Source organism: Brienomyrus brachyistius, chromosome 17 (assembly GCF_023856365.1).
Source record: "Brienomyrus brachyistius isolate T26 chromosome 17, BBRACH_0.4, whole genome shotgun sequence".
NCBI lineage: Eukaryota > Metazoa > Chordata > Actinopteri > Osteoglossiformes > Mormyridae > Brienomyrus > Brienomyrus brachyistius.
In genome coordinates, this window is record NC_064549.1 from 4519698 (window position 1) to 4535788 (window position 16091).

Below are 16091 nucleotides of genomic sequence, written 5' to 3' on the forward strand. Positions count from 1 at the left end.
ATGAGGGAGACATTTAAAAAAAAAAATATATATATATATATATATATATATATATATATATATATATATATATATATATATATATATAAAAAACATAAAACGGACACGGGCCGCCCTCACTTACTGATCTCAAGCTGCCTCTGGATGCGGCCCTTACAACGCTCCCTGTAGTCCGACTGGGTCGCGTTGTATTCGGACATCACCTCCACAAATTTACGCGACAGGGTGGAATGCTGGAGACAAGAGAGACAGACCCGTTATGAAGAAATGAGGCCAAGGATCTTTAAGATGGACTTTCCCCAAGTGTGGTTCCCTCTCACCTTCTGAAACACACTATCCCCTGCCCCCATCTAAAGCATAAACAATTAACTGTTGCCACAGACACTCTCATTATTCATAAATGTGTCCATGGCGAATTAGTAAGTCGTAATGATGAATCCTTTATTTGCCATTTGCACAGGTATGAATACAGGTACATTGGAACGCATCACCTGCCCCATCCTACGTTCTGTGGCTTACGACATGCAGTGCTCCACGAGTTGGGGGTTAAGGACCTCGTTCAAGGGCATGTCACTGTTCTGCCAAGGCTGGGGATCGAACCGGTGACCTTGCGATCACAGGCACAGAGGCTCAGCCTGCTGAGACACTCACCATCCCCATGAGCCTCCTTCAGGATTAAGACTTACACACCTGTGAGTACTACAGCAGTAACTAAACACAAGGAGCAAGTCGGCACACCAGTTAACTCGGACAATCCAAAGGGACCCTGAAGAGTCAATTAAACCTGAATCTGAAGTGAAACCCTGAAGTGTCTTTTTTAGCTCACAGTTCAAGGAAACAATTACATCAACAATTACGCCAGTACGACATTCACATCAGGTAAACAATTCTGAACGATTCTGCGTCATGGCAGAAATGGACCAGGGCATTGAAATCATCCAGGCAATTAGCCCCAAACGCTTCATACGTTGCTTCCCCTGCTCACCCTCACCTGCGTCTTGCGTATCCTCAGGTCTGCAGTCCGGGTGCCTGCTTCCTGCTGCTCGATGGTCTGCTCGATGCCTGAGGGGAAACAGAGGCACGGTCATGTCCCCCGGCCTGACCTCCAACACAGTCTGGTCAGCGGCGCCCCCTCCGGCAGCTAAAACGTGCAGCTAAAAACTTGCCCGACTGCACACGTTTCACAGCTCCAGGGCCTGGCCAAGTGAATCTGCCAGAAGCGCATTACCAGAAGGTGCGTTTGATGAAATCAAGGTTTGGGATGAAGGTGAGATTTTACAAGACACTATTTTATCTTAAAAAGGCTGCCCTTCCCAACTGTCGATGTATCACATCAAGGGCAATTTACTGGGAGAACATGAACCGGGAAGCGTTTCCACCACAAGGTTATACAGCCTCCCTGGGCAAAGCAGCTCTTACTTTGAACTCAGGAACTACCCTGGAGGACAGCTTTCCCACAGGAAGACAAAAGCAACCAGGTGCCCTCAAAAGAACATCCTTCGGGCCACTAAAAGGTCTTCAGGACTTGCTGGATCGCAGCTCAGACAGACACCGGTCTCCCTGGTGCCAGATGGGTGTGGATGATGTTACCCCGGGCTGGTGGAGCACGTTACTAAGCGATGTAATTACTTCAGAGGTTTATTGCCTCTGCAGGGGGACGGTTTGAAAGTGACCCGCCTCCCTGAGATTCTCCGGAGGGCTGCAGTGATGGAGGTGACCGGACGGGCACTGGGCTACAGGGACACGCCAGCAACATCGTGACACATATTACACTATCTGGGAGCGGCAGGTCACTCACCAGGCCAAGGAGCGACCCACTGCAAAAAGGCAGTCAGAGGCCTCACTAGGGTCAGAGCGAAGACTTTTTCCCAGAATGCAGAGTGACAAAGAAGACTAATGGAGAAGGGTCAGATACTCTGGCCGAGCAGCGAATCTCACCGAACTGCAACAGAAAGCGAAGACGCGAGAATGGTGCCATTGCTCAGAACAGGTGTGTTGCCCCTTCAATGACAAGTCGCCCCAAGGAGGTACACAAGCATCACCAAGGTACGTGGCATTTAGATTGACATCCTCCATTAGTCTCGCCAAAAAATAAAACCACCTGACTGTACAGAAACAAGGAGCTTTAAAACTGAATATAATGAACAAAACCAAACCATTCTGATTAATACCCTATGAGTGATGATGTCAGTTAAACCCTAAATCACAGCTCAGTGACTCAGACAAATAAAAGAAACTATTAGGACATTTATTCTTCTTGTCTTGAGCCCCCAGAAAGATCAATAAAAAAAAAAACTCAGTAAAAAGTAGGACCATCATTACACCAGATTCTGACAGCAGCAAGCAGATGGACAAGAGGCCAACCAAGTGCAGCCAAACATTTAAAACAAAATTAATTTGGTAGTGTGAGTATTTCTATCCTCTGCCGCTTCCATGTTCATTGACTCCAAAAATGAACATCAGGAGGTGATAAACACACCACCGATCTCAAATCAGATTGCTGAACACTGGAGAAAACAGGGGCCCAAACCATACAATACCTGCTGGTGGTATCAGAGACAGGCCACCACAGGGAGAGGTAGGGCGACCAGGAAAGAACTTTACACAAGAAAGCAGATGGAGAGGGAGAAGAGAGACGAATTGTTGAGTTTTTCCCTGTTAATTATATCTGTTGTATTTCGCAGTGTTTAGCGTGATCTCATCCTTACACGTGCAGAGGCGAAAGGGCTGAGAGTACAATATGCAATAGTTCGGTTATGTAAATAATAATTAAATGTGTGAATAATCTTAAAACTGTAAACTCAGCCGCTAAACTAAGCATCTAAAAATGAACGAAATGGATTAAGACCACGCTGGAGGAATAGATGGTGCAGAAAAAACCGAAGGGATGAAAAGCTAATGGTAGAAAGATAGATAGGCATGGGAGAGGCTGCGTAATTAAAGAGCCTGTCAGGTCAAAGAGGAGGAGACCCAGTGGGGGTGGAGAGGGGGGTCTGAGGGTGACGCCCTGGGGGTGGGGCTTCAGCAAGGCAGGGCATGGCTCACCCCGTACCTCACAGGGCACCACTGGGGGTGGCATGCATCCAGGTGCTAATTACAGTGTCCCATTCCTGTCGGGGGGGGGGAGCTGGTGGTGGTGGTGGGGGGGGGGAGCCAATTATGCGGAATTTTCAGACACCGGACGGCCAATGTTGTCTCAGGTACAACCGGGTAATATGGTGAGCCGGGGGGGGGTTCATCCTGAGAACACCACTCAGGATATGGCATCATTTGAGTCCCCCCCCCCTTTGAAGAATTATTGAGATGTTAGATATGAATACTGCTCCAAAAACCAGGATGCACCTAAAAGCTCTTGCTGTGTTAATTCAGTCCATGTGGCAAGGTGTCTACTGACTTCCCCCCCCCCCCCCCTGAATGCCCTGAATGTTTGCATTTTACCCAGGTATGCTGTTAGATTCCACACTGTCTGTATAGGTCGATGGGACTCGAGCCTATAACCCTCTGATGTTCCTGACAGCAACATGGTGGACACTTACTCTTCAGCTTGGAGCGCACTTTGTTAGCCAGCTTCTTGATGTCTGTCATCAGCTCCTCCAGCTCTGCCTTTGTCTCTGGGAAGGGGGGGTGGGGGTGGGGGGGGGGGGGGCAGAGAACAGTGAATGACAACTGTCCCATTCAGCACCTCGCACCGCAGTCAGACATTCCCGTTAACCGTGTGTGTGCGTGTGTGTCAGCCCCCCCGTGTCCCCAGTGAAGGAAAAGTCCTGCACATCTTCCAATAATAAATGCAGAAATCAAACTTGTTTAAAGCCATCTTTAAAAAGTAAGGGGGGTTTGTACACAGAAGACCAGTAACAACTGCGCGCACGGCCCAGTAGCTGTCCTTTTTATCATTGTGCCCAAATTGCACTAAATCCACTCCGCTTTACTTTATCCATGAAAACAAATGTGTAAATAAGCGTCTCTTTGGTTGCTATTCACACACATTGACAGACTCATTCGCTTTGATTTACAATTGTTCCTAATTGTATTTTCAGTTTTAATAATGAATATTTTCTAAACAAATTATGTTTTTCCTGCTGTACCAAAATGCCCCAAACCGTGATGTGAGGTTCATATTGAATTATGTTGACTCTTGCATCAAAGGCTCCTGAGAGCAGTGGATGCAATTTGCCAGCCAGGAAAGGCAGGTTCTGAAAGCAGGACCTGAGCCCATTGGACGATCTCACCAGGGAACCTCCCACTCATGCCTACATTGGGATTGTTTGGGCTGGGAGTCAGTCAATCAAGGAGTTTTCCAGTAGAGTCAGCATGGCACAATCCTCGTCACACAGCCAGGACAAAAGCAGGCGCTACTTAGTATGATTTACAAGTGAATCTGAAGATGAACAGTAGGGGGCAGTAAATGGAAAGTGGGACTGGAGTATGGGCCAGACCTGACAGCTGCTCCCTGATGAAGTGATTAACTGACAACAATAAAAAAAAAAAAAAGACAGAGGAGGAAATAAATCACAATCCAGAAGTGAAGGCAAATAAACAGAACAGCACGGTTGGAGATCTTCTGGCAAAACGCAGATAACCGTGCTGGAGGAGCCGGATCACAATTCATGGGGCATTTCAGAATAAAATGGGTCAGTTTTACTTCACTGCAATCACAAACTCGATCCATGGTAGGTAATCGCCATTCACTGGGGGAAAAGTAAAAATGCATAAATCCTCAGTTCAGCTTTAATACCTTTAGCTATATGCATGCATGAACCAACCGACGCTAATGCTAAACGCATGAACCAACCGACGCTAATGCTAATGCTAGACGTAATCTAGCCAGCGCTAGTACTAACTGTGGGCCTCTTCCACAATCCTTTGTGTTCCTTGATTGCCTTGAAACAGGCTGCCAGAAAATACTACAAATGGTGGGTGGGGGGGGGGGGGGTGGCAGGCACACATTCATTGATTTCTATGCTAATGCGACAAAAGCAAGATGTCACCTTTAACACCAAGACGCTGCCACCGCATCTGAACACAGCCACTGCGTTACAAGAGGGGGAAACATGCTTGGTATTGAGGGATTCCTCAGAGGTTTACATCCGCTCTCATGACGTGCCATATTCCCGGAGCAGCATGCCAGTTTGGAGCTGCGCTCCCATCCACGGCGCCAGCGGGAGCGGCCTCGTTTGCACGGCACCCGAGGTGCGGTGACAGGTGGCCGCTTCGCTTTTAATGCCAGGAGGTATAACAAAGAACGGGGACGGCCACCTGCAACCATCCCCAAACAGGAACACATGACTCTCGCTGGCGCCAAGGGGCTGGTTGGACATGATGAGGAGTCACTGCTTCGGCCGACATTGAGCCACCACATCGTTTGATTGATGAGTTTACGGTGGAGCCCATGCTGTATTCTGGGGAAGAATGACAAGAACCAGGGCAGACAGGGAGAAGGAGAAACTCCCTGCAGGAATCCTCAGCTCAAGCTTGAACACAGAGTTTGAACCTCAGAGCCGAGTCTGGCCTAAGACTTCCTGTAAGAACAGGAAATGAGCTCAAAGGCATGAACGTCTCTGCTCTGTCACACCCTACATGACACAGCCCCTTCAGGACGGCATCCCATTACTGACTGCCATGGTCCTGATCAGAAAGCAGAAACCCAGCGGCATAGAGAGAATAACCAGGCCAGCCCACAAACCCCTCCTTTTCATAGGGACCCCGAGGACCATGGATGCTCATCTACGCAAACACCGTCACCAGCAGTGACACCCGACCCAGGATACTTCACAGGGCATCTGGGAATGGGGCAGAGTGGACAGAAAATGGATCCCTGCTACGAGGCAGGGCTGTGCCCCCAGAGAGAAGAAAAGGGGAAAAAAAGTCTACAGTGAAGAAACTGATTTCTTAATGATCGGGCGAGGGGCAGAGGGTGGAGATACTGAAACGGACTGCAATCAGACGGTCGGTCATTCAAAAACAAAAACCCATTTCAGTAATGGGGTTTACTGCTCGAAGACTGAAACAAAGAAAAGTGAGGGCTGTGATTCATGATAATTTAATGTAAAATACAATTAAAGCCCTTCAGCGGGAGTCTGTAGGAGGTTCAGCACGCCCAAGTACAGACAAACAGTAAGAAACAAAAATCACTTAAAACACGACAGAAAATTCATTTTAATTGGTCACTACACAGCGTATTCTTCTAAAATAGAAGATGGGCCATAATTCTGAAAGCTACCGCCCTCCATCCAGCGCAACACGAATCAGTATATTTACATATAGTTTTGATGGTCTTTGATGTCTATGTCTTCAAATACAAGACCGCAAAGACTGGGATTATTACGTTAGAAACTACTGACCATGACATGGACCCTGGGGATCTTAAAGAAGGACCACCTCCAACAGGTCTGGGAAAGGGAGACTGCGGGATGAACGCGGATACGAGGCATGACACTCACGAGCGCCATGACACTCTCGAGCGTTTACGTACAGCCCTATGGCGCCCCCTTGGTTGGGCATTCAACTGACAGACCACAGCCAGCGGCGTCACCGCACTTGAGGGAAAGTCAGCAGCGAGACCAGTGTCAGATTTCGTTATGTAATGTTTCATTACAGGTACGGGTGTCTGTCTCTCAGGGGAGACTCTAAAAGGACAGGGCAGGCTGGCAGTGTGAAGGCGAGGCTAATTGGGCTGTGCGCCTAGCCAGTGACATCAAGGAATTACTGGTAATAGGGAAAGCGATGCTTCCAGGTGCCGATGAAGGCAGAAATGTGAATGCAGCTCCAAATAAGCCACAGTGACATAGCGGCACACGAACAGCAGGGGGCGTGACAGTGACGACAGGCAGGAAAAGGTGCATGGCGATAAGGACTCTCTGGCGATCCTTCACTCATGTCGTGCTGTGACACTCGATGGCCTTGACTGATAAGGGGCATGTGGCTCCATGGATTAATTTGGGTACAAAAAGGGCCTTGTCAAATATTACCCCCCCCCCCCCCCCCCCCTAAAATTGGTGGCTCTGCACGCTGCCCCCACCAGCAGGGAGAGTAAACACACCAGATACCTTTAGCTGTGCTATTGATCGACTAAAGTCCACATTTCTGATGTTTTGGACCGAAGCAGAGCAGGGACTGAAAGGAAACAAATGCCAGTGGGTGAAGTGGGGGGGGGGGGGGGCGTAAGTGGGAAGTGGGATAATGGACAAAGGGTCAGGAGCAGTACCACCACATCCTTAGTGACACCATCAGCTAGGAAAATTTTTCTGCAAAAGGTTAACATGTTATGAGCATTGTGCCTGTATCGGTATGTCTGATAAGAAGCCAAAAAAAAAAAAAAAAAAAAGATGCAGTGGACCTTCAACATTCAACATGGTGCAGATAATGGATGATAAAACAAACGCATCATCGTCACTGGCAGAGGGACCAAGCAGCTGCCTGGACCAGGATGCAGCCTGCAAACCAGTCAGCTTCACTCAACATGCTATGAATGTGGCGACCGTGCTGGACTGCGTACGCTCCAACAAACAAAATAAACTGCAATCTCACACGTCCCTCTGCAAATACAGAAACTATAAGCAAGTTATTACTAATGTGTAATTATCTGCCCCCCAAAGTCTACAGTGATCAATCTTGCAGTTGGTTTGGATACAGCAGCAGCAACATGCGAGTGACGTTCCCAAATTACCTCTGCGGGCGGAAGGCAGAACGACTTTTCAACTAACGACTTCTGGGCTTACGGGTTTAAAAACGTTTTTAAAAAAAACCCTTTGTACATCTAGTCATCCGGCCCCAACAGAAACTCAGCTAATCACAGGGCAAATTCTGCAGCCATAAAACACGTCAATTACATGAAGTTTCAGCATGATGAGAACCTTTGCTGTGAATGTATCCTCTCTGGGAGGGGGGGGGCACACAGGGCTGCATGGCTTCTTCTAAACCCACTCCAGCACCTGGATCTCAGCAAACATTAACTGCCACGTGAATAACATCCTTACGATGCCTCCCTTTCTCTGGGGTCTGGTCTAGTAAAGCGAGTCACTGTTTACACACTGAGGAGGCCCTGCAGGATGAACTGCAGGAATGTGTTAGCCTGCAGGTCTGACAAACCTTTAGGGGGCGTTCATAATGCAGCTTTCCAATATCTCCAATATAACGTCCCCAGCAGCCTGAATACAGAACCCTAGCTAGCATACTGCTCATGAAAGTTTTACTTACACAAAAATGCTCTGAGGGCAGAAGGCAAAATGATTGGTTCAGAGAGAGAACCAGATTGTAGGGGAGGGTCCAAGCAACTAGAGGAGGAGGGACCAACCAATCAGATGTCTTGGGTCCAGCCTCCTCTAAATGCTTGGACCCACCTCCTCTACAGTTTGATTGGTTCTCTCTCTGAACCAATAATTTTTTTCCTTGTGGAACTCCCACAAGCCAGTGCACAACCCGTTAATTACAAGAGACTTAATGAGGCTTTGGCACTAGGCTGTAACACATGAACGTTTCAGGCATGAGGGCTGTGATTTGAACAGTCATGAGCAGTATTACGGCTGTTACTATGCAAATCTTGTTAAAAGGCAAAATCCATCCAATGCTGGGAGGGCCCTCGCAGACAGGCAACTTCAAACACCTCAAAATACCACACATTTGCATAATTCATACAATTAAACCGAAGCTTCCGAAAGCACATAAGCACCACGGTATTGAGTTTCCCACATGCCCTGTCGTTTCATTAGGGGCCTTACAGACCCAGCTACTGCCCGGCCTTACACATCCGGCCCAGGATCATGTTTGGGGCATGTGGGACAAAGGGGCAACCTACAGGAACTTCTTCTGATACCATGGCAACCAGTAAGTTACCCAAATAATACACATGTCCCATCAAAGCCAAAAACAGCATTTAATCAATCGTCCATAATTTAACTTTATTGGTGACTGTTCATGAAAAATACAAAAGGAACAAAGAAAATAAATATTTTATATATTCAACATCAGTCAAAAGTACCACCTACGAAGGACAGTGATAGTGTTGCATCACTTTTATAGTCTGTGCACAATTCCATATATTTTATTAGTTTGATGTGTTTGTAATTATACTAAAACGTAGAGAATAGTACAGATAAACCTTTCTATGGATAGGTGTGCCCAATCCTTTGGCTGGTACTGTGTGCGTATATGTTATATTATATATCAGGCTGTCACTCAACTTCAAGATCTTTAATTTCCGCTAAATGTAATTAAAAGGCATTAAAATGAGGCCAATTCGATCTAACATAATTAGTGTAAATTAGGGCAAGGGGCAAGGTTCTGTGTTCTGGGAATCGTGGCATTCCCACCGAGCACGAGCTGGGCCAGGAACCTCAGATTTCTGAAGACAAGGATGTGGGTTTATCTGTCTGGTTTTCAAGACAAGCGATAGTCGCTTGACAAAATGGCACAGGGGAAAGACACAGCTGTCTGCGTCTGTAACACACACACACACACACACACAGTAAAAATCAGCATTGTGTAAAACCTTCCAACCTCAGTGTTTTCACACTGTCGGAACAAAATTAACCGAAAATACAGGCCTCGTCTGCTAAGGCACGTAATGGCTGTTTAACAGAACTAATTTAGCGTTTAAAGTGATGTGTCACAGCCAGAAGGATGAAAGCTTTGTCATCACGATCAGTGAAATGATGCGTTTATAAAAAAAAGGAGGGGGGCAGGAGAGGGTGAGAGGTGGTGGGGGTGTGTGCATGGTGGACAGGCAAATGTAATGCTGCTTGCAAATAAAGAGAAGAGAGAAATGGATGGGGGGGGGTGTCCGTACACACCTGTTGAATAAGCCGATGCCATCCCGCCCCCCCAAATTTTGCTATGGACACCCACAAACCCCCCACGCCCAAGTCAGTGCCACCATACATCAGTTAGCCTGCATGTTCATTACTCTCCTCCCCACCCCCGCTGGATTCCCGCTCATAATGACGTTATTGCCCCCTCACCGGACTCCAGTGCTCTGGGCCGGATCCTCACACACCTCACAAGCTCTTCGCAGCACGTGTTAAAGCAGTCTGTACAGACACCCAGAATGCAAAGTGCTCCACTCCACCATCCAATACCACCTGCAGACCAGCATGAAACGGCCGCGACTAGCCAGGATAGCCCATCAAATCTCTGAAGGGCCATCTCAACTGTGTAGTTACCTCTAATTCAGTGATCATTGCCTGCGAGCCTGACACTGAATAGAGCATTTTTTCCTTCTTTTACTTTCATAATGGTCTTAAAAACAGCTCAATAAAAGCTAACAATATCGGTCTTTGGACATCCACTTAGGACCAGCACCTGTTAAAGACATACAGTCAGCAGCCAAAATCAATTAAGGAGGGCAACAGATGACGCTTTCGGGACACCTCGTTAAATTCCCCATACTAAAAACTTTCCAGGAACCCCCATACGGGTTTGCCCCCATACTAAAACCATTCCATGCACCTCCATACTAAGAACTTTGCATGAACCTCCATACAGGGATCTGCCCCCATACTAAACTTTCCATGAACCACCTTTACCAATATATCCAAAAGGAAAAAGGACAGAAGTATGTGAATTTCCTCAGATTTTAATGATCGATTATAATTACATTTACTTAATTTTATTAAATTCTTGACAGATTGACATAGTTTTAACTGGTGAACCTGTTTTATAAGTCTGTGAAATATGGTTCAAAATTAATTGAAAAGGTTAAAAGGGGGTGAGCCAAAAACAACAGAGGTTGCTACACCCCCACACCCATGTGGACGCTCAGACCAATCAGACACAGCTGAGCAACAGCAAAAGATGGTGAAGGGAGCTCATTTTCATTTCGATGATAAATGAGAGGCATTAAACACAGACGAGAGTCACACAGCCGGGAGGATCACAATCTGTCAGTGAACGAGATTCACTGTCACTGCCAGCTTTACACTGTACTACAGCTACCAGGCCCAACTGCACCTGTAACCATCATTTATCATCATCAAACCCTACGACAAAAGAAAAACACCTATAGCATCTTTGTAACAGATGAGACGTACGGAAGATGGCTTCATAATTTACAAAAACAAAAACTTTTTGGAATCCATCCCAGAAGACGTGAGCAGATACCTGCAGTTCGGATGGCACCACCAGTGTGACCAGGAAAAGCTCAGTTTGGGGTTCTAGCCTGACTTGCTGGGGATGGAGCAGACCCACACAGCACAGCAAGCTTCTCCTGCAAAGAGACCCTCAAAAACACCGGGGGCTCTTTGAAAACCTTCAGTCACCACCTCTCAGACACCCCCCAATCCCCCAGACCGACTCAGAGAGGAGGGGGAAAAAAACATATAAAAGGACATACTTTCATCCGGATTTGGGGAGGCGAGGATGGCACTGTGCTTTCTCTTGACCTCCTCCACCTTCTCTGACAGAGTGTCTATAAACCCACGGATCTCCTCTACCTGCAGGGGAGCGAGAGCAGTGCATTGTGGGTAAACCAAAGCCTAAACGTACCTGCAGCCAGTACCATCCCCATGTGCGAATCTACACTGGAATTTTGGCAATTGCTATTAGTTAAATATCGTTTGTAGACACTCATGCACATGCACGCACACACATGTACGCACACACATGCACGCACACACATGCACACAAGCAGCAGTCCGTTCCCCTTCTGGGGCTGAAGTTCACGCTCAGTGGAGTGAACACCAGTCTATGAATCACTGCAGCTAATGAAGTCCAGGCGGGCACTGCATCACTGGGAAGAATGGTCAGGGGAGCTTGTTCACTCACTCCCAACGTGCTTAGACTCCCTGTTGATAAAAGGCACCAGCACAAACTGGGGGGGGGGGAGGGGGCATAACACGCTGTGCCCTCATGTGGCACTTCCCAGCTGATGTGAAATGCAGTGCCAGCCCTTGTCAGCACCACGCCGTGGGCACCCCCCCCACCCACAGGACCAGCCCTCAAGGACGGGAGCACACGCAGCAGAGGAACTGAAGGGGTTCTCTTAATTGCATTAAAATTCAGAAATTGCATTCAAAGAGTGAGGGAGGGGGTATTTTTACCCAGAAACCCTTCTTGTGTTTTGCTTTGTGTGTTCTAGTTTACAGATAAACAAGAGTTCAAAAACTTTTCTCATTTTGAACTTTAGCGTAGAGCCCATTGGGTTAGTTTAATTGGAGACAGCCCACTTCACATGGTTCTACCCAGGGGGAACAAATCTCCATCACATGATCTGTCAAATGACCCGTCACATGACGACTGTCCTTATGTAGCTTATGGCAGCACACAGCCCTCTCCCACCATGACCTACTGGCCCCCATTACCCACATGCCAAGCTGATGTAAACCCTGCACCATAACCTAGATTGGACCTTGCTGACCCAGCAACCTGCAAATAGCAGCCTGGATGCTTCCAATAAGGACACAGATAAATGCGGATGGGTTTTGGGGATGTTGCAGTGTGATTTACGAGAGCTGCGAAGCTGGCCGTCAAACAGGCATTACAGAACGCTCACAGAGCAGCTAATCACCTTCCTGTCCCCCTTAGCAGGGCTCCATCCCACTGGCGGCACCACAGACGTAACCTTTCCCTCCACACAGATACTGAGGGACCTGAAAGGAGGAGCCTGAATCTCCAGAGTGTCAGCTTCCCCACCAGAAGCACAAAAGTCTCAAAATGCCTCTTTAACAGAGGTAATGGGCTTTTGTGGTTTCTCGTCATACCAGCCATGCACTGTCCTGGGGTCACCAATGTACTCCAAACATACAAGTGTTTTAAGTCGCAAGCAGCTGGTACCACCCTGGCATCGATCCAGGGTCAATATGTCGAGAAACAGAACTCTAAGGCAGACAACAAAACTGGCTGCTTGCAAGCTTCTGTACAAATTGGCAGAGCATCGCACTGGGACACCCTCTATTGGCCAGAATTTAATGACCTGGGGGGTAGAGTTTCTGCAGAGCAGGAAGTGAACAGATTTTCAGGTTATCATGTGAAAGCCCAAGCTAGGGATGATGTACCAATCAGAGCTTTTCCCATCTGTAACAGACCCTGATCAGCATTATCACCATCATGATCATTAATACAGTTGTAGTTTGGGTGTGATGTTGAGACATCCAACATTTTTCAATATTAAAGAACAGTCCTCCAGTGTCATTAACACCAGGTCAAAATAATGATGCGATCCATCGCCGACAACCCTTTTATCAACCATTTCATCTTTGAACGGAAAATGTTTTACAAGTCTTGCAGACCGTGTTCTACCCAATTTCTTCTCTTCCTACTTGGTTTTGAGACTAGGTGCTGTCCCAACAAAATTCAGGAACATAGTTGCTAGTTCCTGTGCCCTCTCGAACAAGAACTTTTATAATTCCTGGACAGTTTTATGTGTCGTCTTCCCAGCTCATGACAGGAACTGTGACTTATATGTTAAATAAGCATGGGAGATTCAAAAAGTTAAACTTCACACGTAATTTCCTAGGAAACTATACTACCCCCACCAAAACAATTGTCATTTAGTTAGTTATTGGGGGACAATCATATTGTCCAAAAAATAGGGCCAAATATGATAGGAGTCCCTGGCTCATGAAAAAGGTTCTGGTTCCTGAAAAAGTTCCTGTGGTCGGAAAGAACCAACAGTAAACATGTGCTGTTCATTTATACAATGCTTGGACAAAGACATGCTCAGCTTCCTCAACCATGAGCAGATCCACAAATTACACAAAACTCAGCAATCGTCGGTTAACACAGAAGTTCTGGTCTCCTGCAGCAACGCTCACCTGCTCAAAGAACTCGTCCATAAAACGATGCTCCATGCTGACTGCCACGTCATCCTCCTCCTCGCTCTCCTTGCCCTGAAAGGACAAAAACACAACCACGGGTCACGGGGTGTGATGGCGGAAAGTGACGATCTATGAGTAGTGAGAGTGTGACTACAGAGATGCGTGTCAAGCAAATGCAAGACACATTCAATCCCAAAGCCAGACTTCTGCAATAAACCCACACAGTTCTTAGCGGTGCCATGACCATGCCTCAGTACAACAAGTCCAGATGATCTGCTGACTCACTTTAAGAACATTCTCAAAACCCACTGCCACTGAGGCCAGGAATTCCACAGGGACCCAGCTGGTCCTCTACGGGGCAAAGGGGGGATGACAAAGCTTACGGTCACAGAGAAACCAATTTGGGAGCGATAATATAACCAGTTTGACAGACCAGAAAGAGGCATCTATGTTACAGCCTAGTGCCAAGCGATCCCAACTCAAGGACTTTGGGGGCCAGCGATCAGAGGCAGCGGCCAGTATGAAAAACATCTTTTAAAACTTGACCAAAAATGGGAAAAACCGTGGATAACACACACAAAGCCTTTGTCAAACATACCAATACGGCAGCATGGAACCATTCTTTGGCATTGTGCACTTCACAAACTGAAAGCTATGTGCAAAGAGACAAACAATGATGCAGGAGAACAACTGTATCTTTATAATCACTTGAGAGTAAAACAGAAAAAAAAAACCTAAGCAACATAAACCATTCAGAAGGGCAGACAAGTGACGTGATTGGCTGAAGACAGACCAATAAGGAAGCGAAAAGGTATCACAAGCCCCACAGACTGGATGAGCACTTCAAACCCTAATGACCAACCAGTTGCTTCCATATATGCAACCCAATCTGCCTAATTTTGTTTTTAATAATTAATGCAGGATTTAAAGTGTTTAGGCTCAGAGCACAGAGACACTAATACATAACAGGATCTCTTATCAGAATAAAAAGCTGTAAAATTGAAAAGCTCCCAGAAAACACCTAGACAAAAAGTTACTATTTTTCCAGCTGGAAGGGAAAAAATAAATAAAAAATGATGCTTGTTGCCTGGGTGGATTTTTCACCTTTATTATTAATGAATTGGTTTTGCACCGACTTTCTCTAGATGCCTCAGTCAGTACTCTGCCCCCTAAAACAGTGATGCATTGTGGGCAATCACGCTACTGGCTTTGCTGCATGGGTAAAACAAAGTATCGCCTTTGAGATCAGCTCTTCCATCTAATAACCATAGCAAGGGAGACTTGGCAGATACACAGATTATTTGTACACAAATGCATGAATCAGAACAAACCTGAAAAAGGCAGGGAATTCATACTCAGGATTCACCATGTGCTGTGGTGTTCAACAGCAGAATCACGCAGAGTGGGCTGACATAAACAAACAGTGCGTGCCGAACATGACGGTGCTGCCTACCGATCTGTCCTACTCACCAGCCTGCGTGTCCCCTACCTACAGAACAGTCCCCAAGTGGCTGGGAGAGCAAGACTAGACTGAGTGTGTGTAGTGTGTTATGCATACATTACGGAAATGCAATCCTATAAAAATCTGTTAACGCAAAGCGATAAACTAAAAATGTCAAAAGCCTTATTTTGTTTGGTTACTTATGGTTAAGGTTAGGGCTGGGTGGGGGTTAAGGGTCATTGTGGGGATTAGGGTTTTGCCCATAAAAATGAATGAATGGTCCCCACAAAGACATGAGCATAAACATGTACACATGCGAGTGTGTGTGCCGGAGGAGGGGGGGATTGGGGGAAGACAGTCATACAAGTATTCTCTCTGAACGTCACTAACAAGCATTGACAATTATTAAAAACTAGACCCCCACTGAAGATCCTTTCCAAGGAAGTTCCTGTTCACCAGGAGACCTACACTTAACTGAACTATGGGGATGACGCCCATTACTAGAGAAGGTCTTCATATTCTCAAAATCCCCTCCATCTCAGCACAGTCACTGACTGCAAAGGAATATTTGTAAAACCTGCTGCTTTGCAGACCTTTGCAGAGATACGCTCCCCACATGCAAGGAACCCCAACCCTACTATGGTTTGCTGATCGGCTGGCCGGCATGTAAACAAAAACCAAAAACCCTCAATTCCAGCTGGCTCTCCATCGACATCAACAGCAGCAACACCGCTGCCGTCTTGCAATAAAACGCCCGGCTTTTGGGTTTGCCTCTGCTGTCGGCTTTATTGATAAAAATGAAGATGTGAAGAGCGTAGAAATCTCTGGACAGAAGCTAAGTGTCACGATATCCGTCGGCGGTAGCGGCGCACGGGTAAGGTGATGAGCGGAGAGGCAAGCAA

The 16091-nt window shown here is 46.8% G+C and overlaps 1 protein-coding gene across 5 annotated transcripts in view; it reads right to left on the reverse strand.

Moving 5' to 3' along the window:
- LOC125712429 (syntaxin-1A-like) overlaps positions 1-16091 on the reverse strand; it is a 36309-nt gene that overhangs the window by 13108 nt on the left and 7110 nt on the right. For all 5 annotated transcript variants that reach the window (XR_007383300.1, XM_048982461.1, XM_048982465.1 and 2 more), the window contains exons 2-6: positions 13746-13820; positions 11327-11426; positions 3537-3611; positions 992-1062; positions 125-233 (exon numbers count right to left, since the gene is read on the reverse strand). Coding sequence is in view for 4 of the 5 variants with exons in the window: in XM_048982461.1 (XP_048838418.1) it covers positions 125-233; positions 992-1062; positions 3537-3611; positions 11327-11426; positions 13746-13820 (430 nt within the window). In the remaining variant the exon portion in view is untranslated. The remainder of the gene's footprint in view (positions 1-124; positions 234-991; positions 1063-3536; positions 3612-11326; positions 11427-13745; positions 13821-16091) is intronic.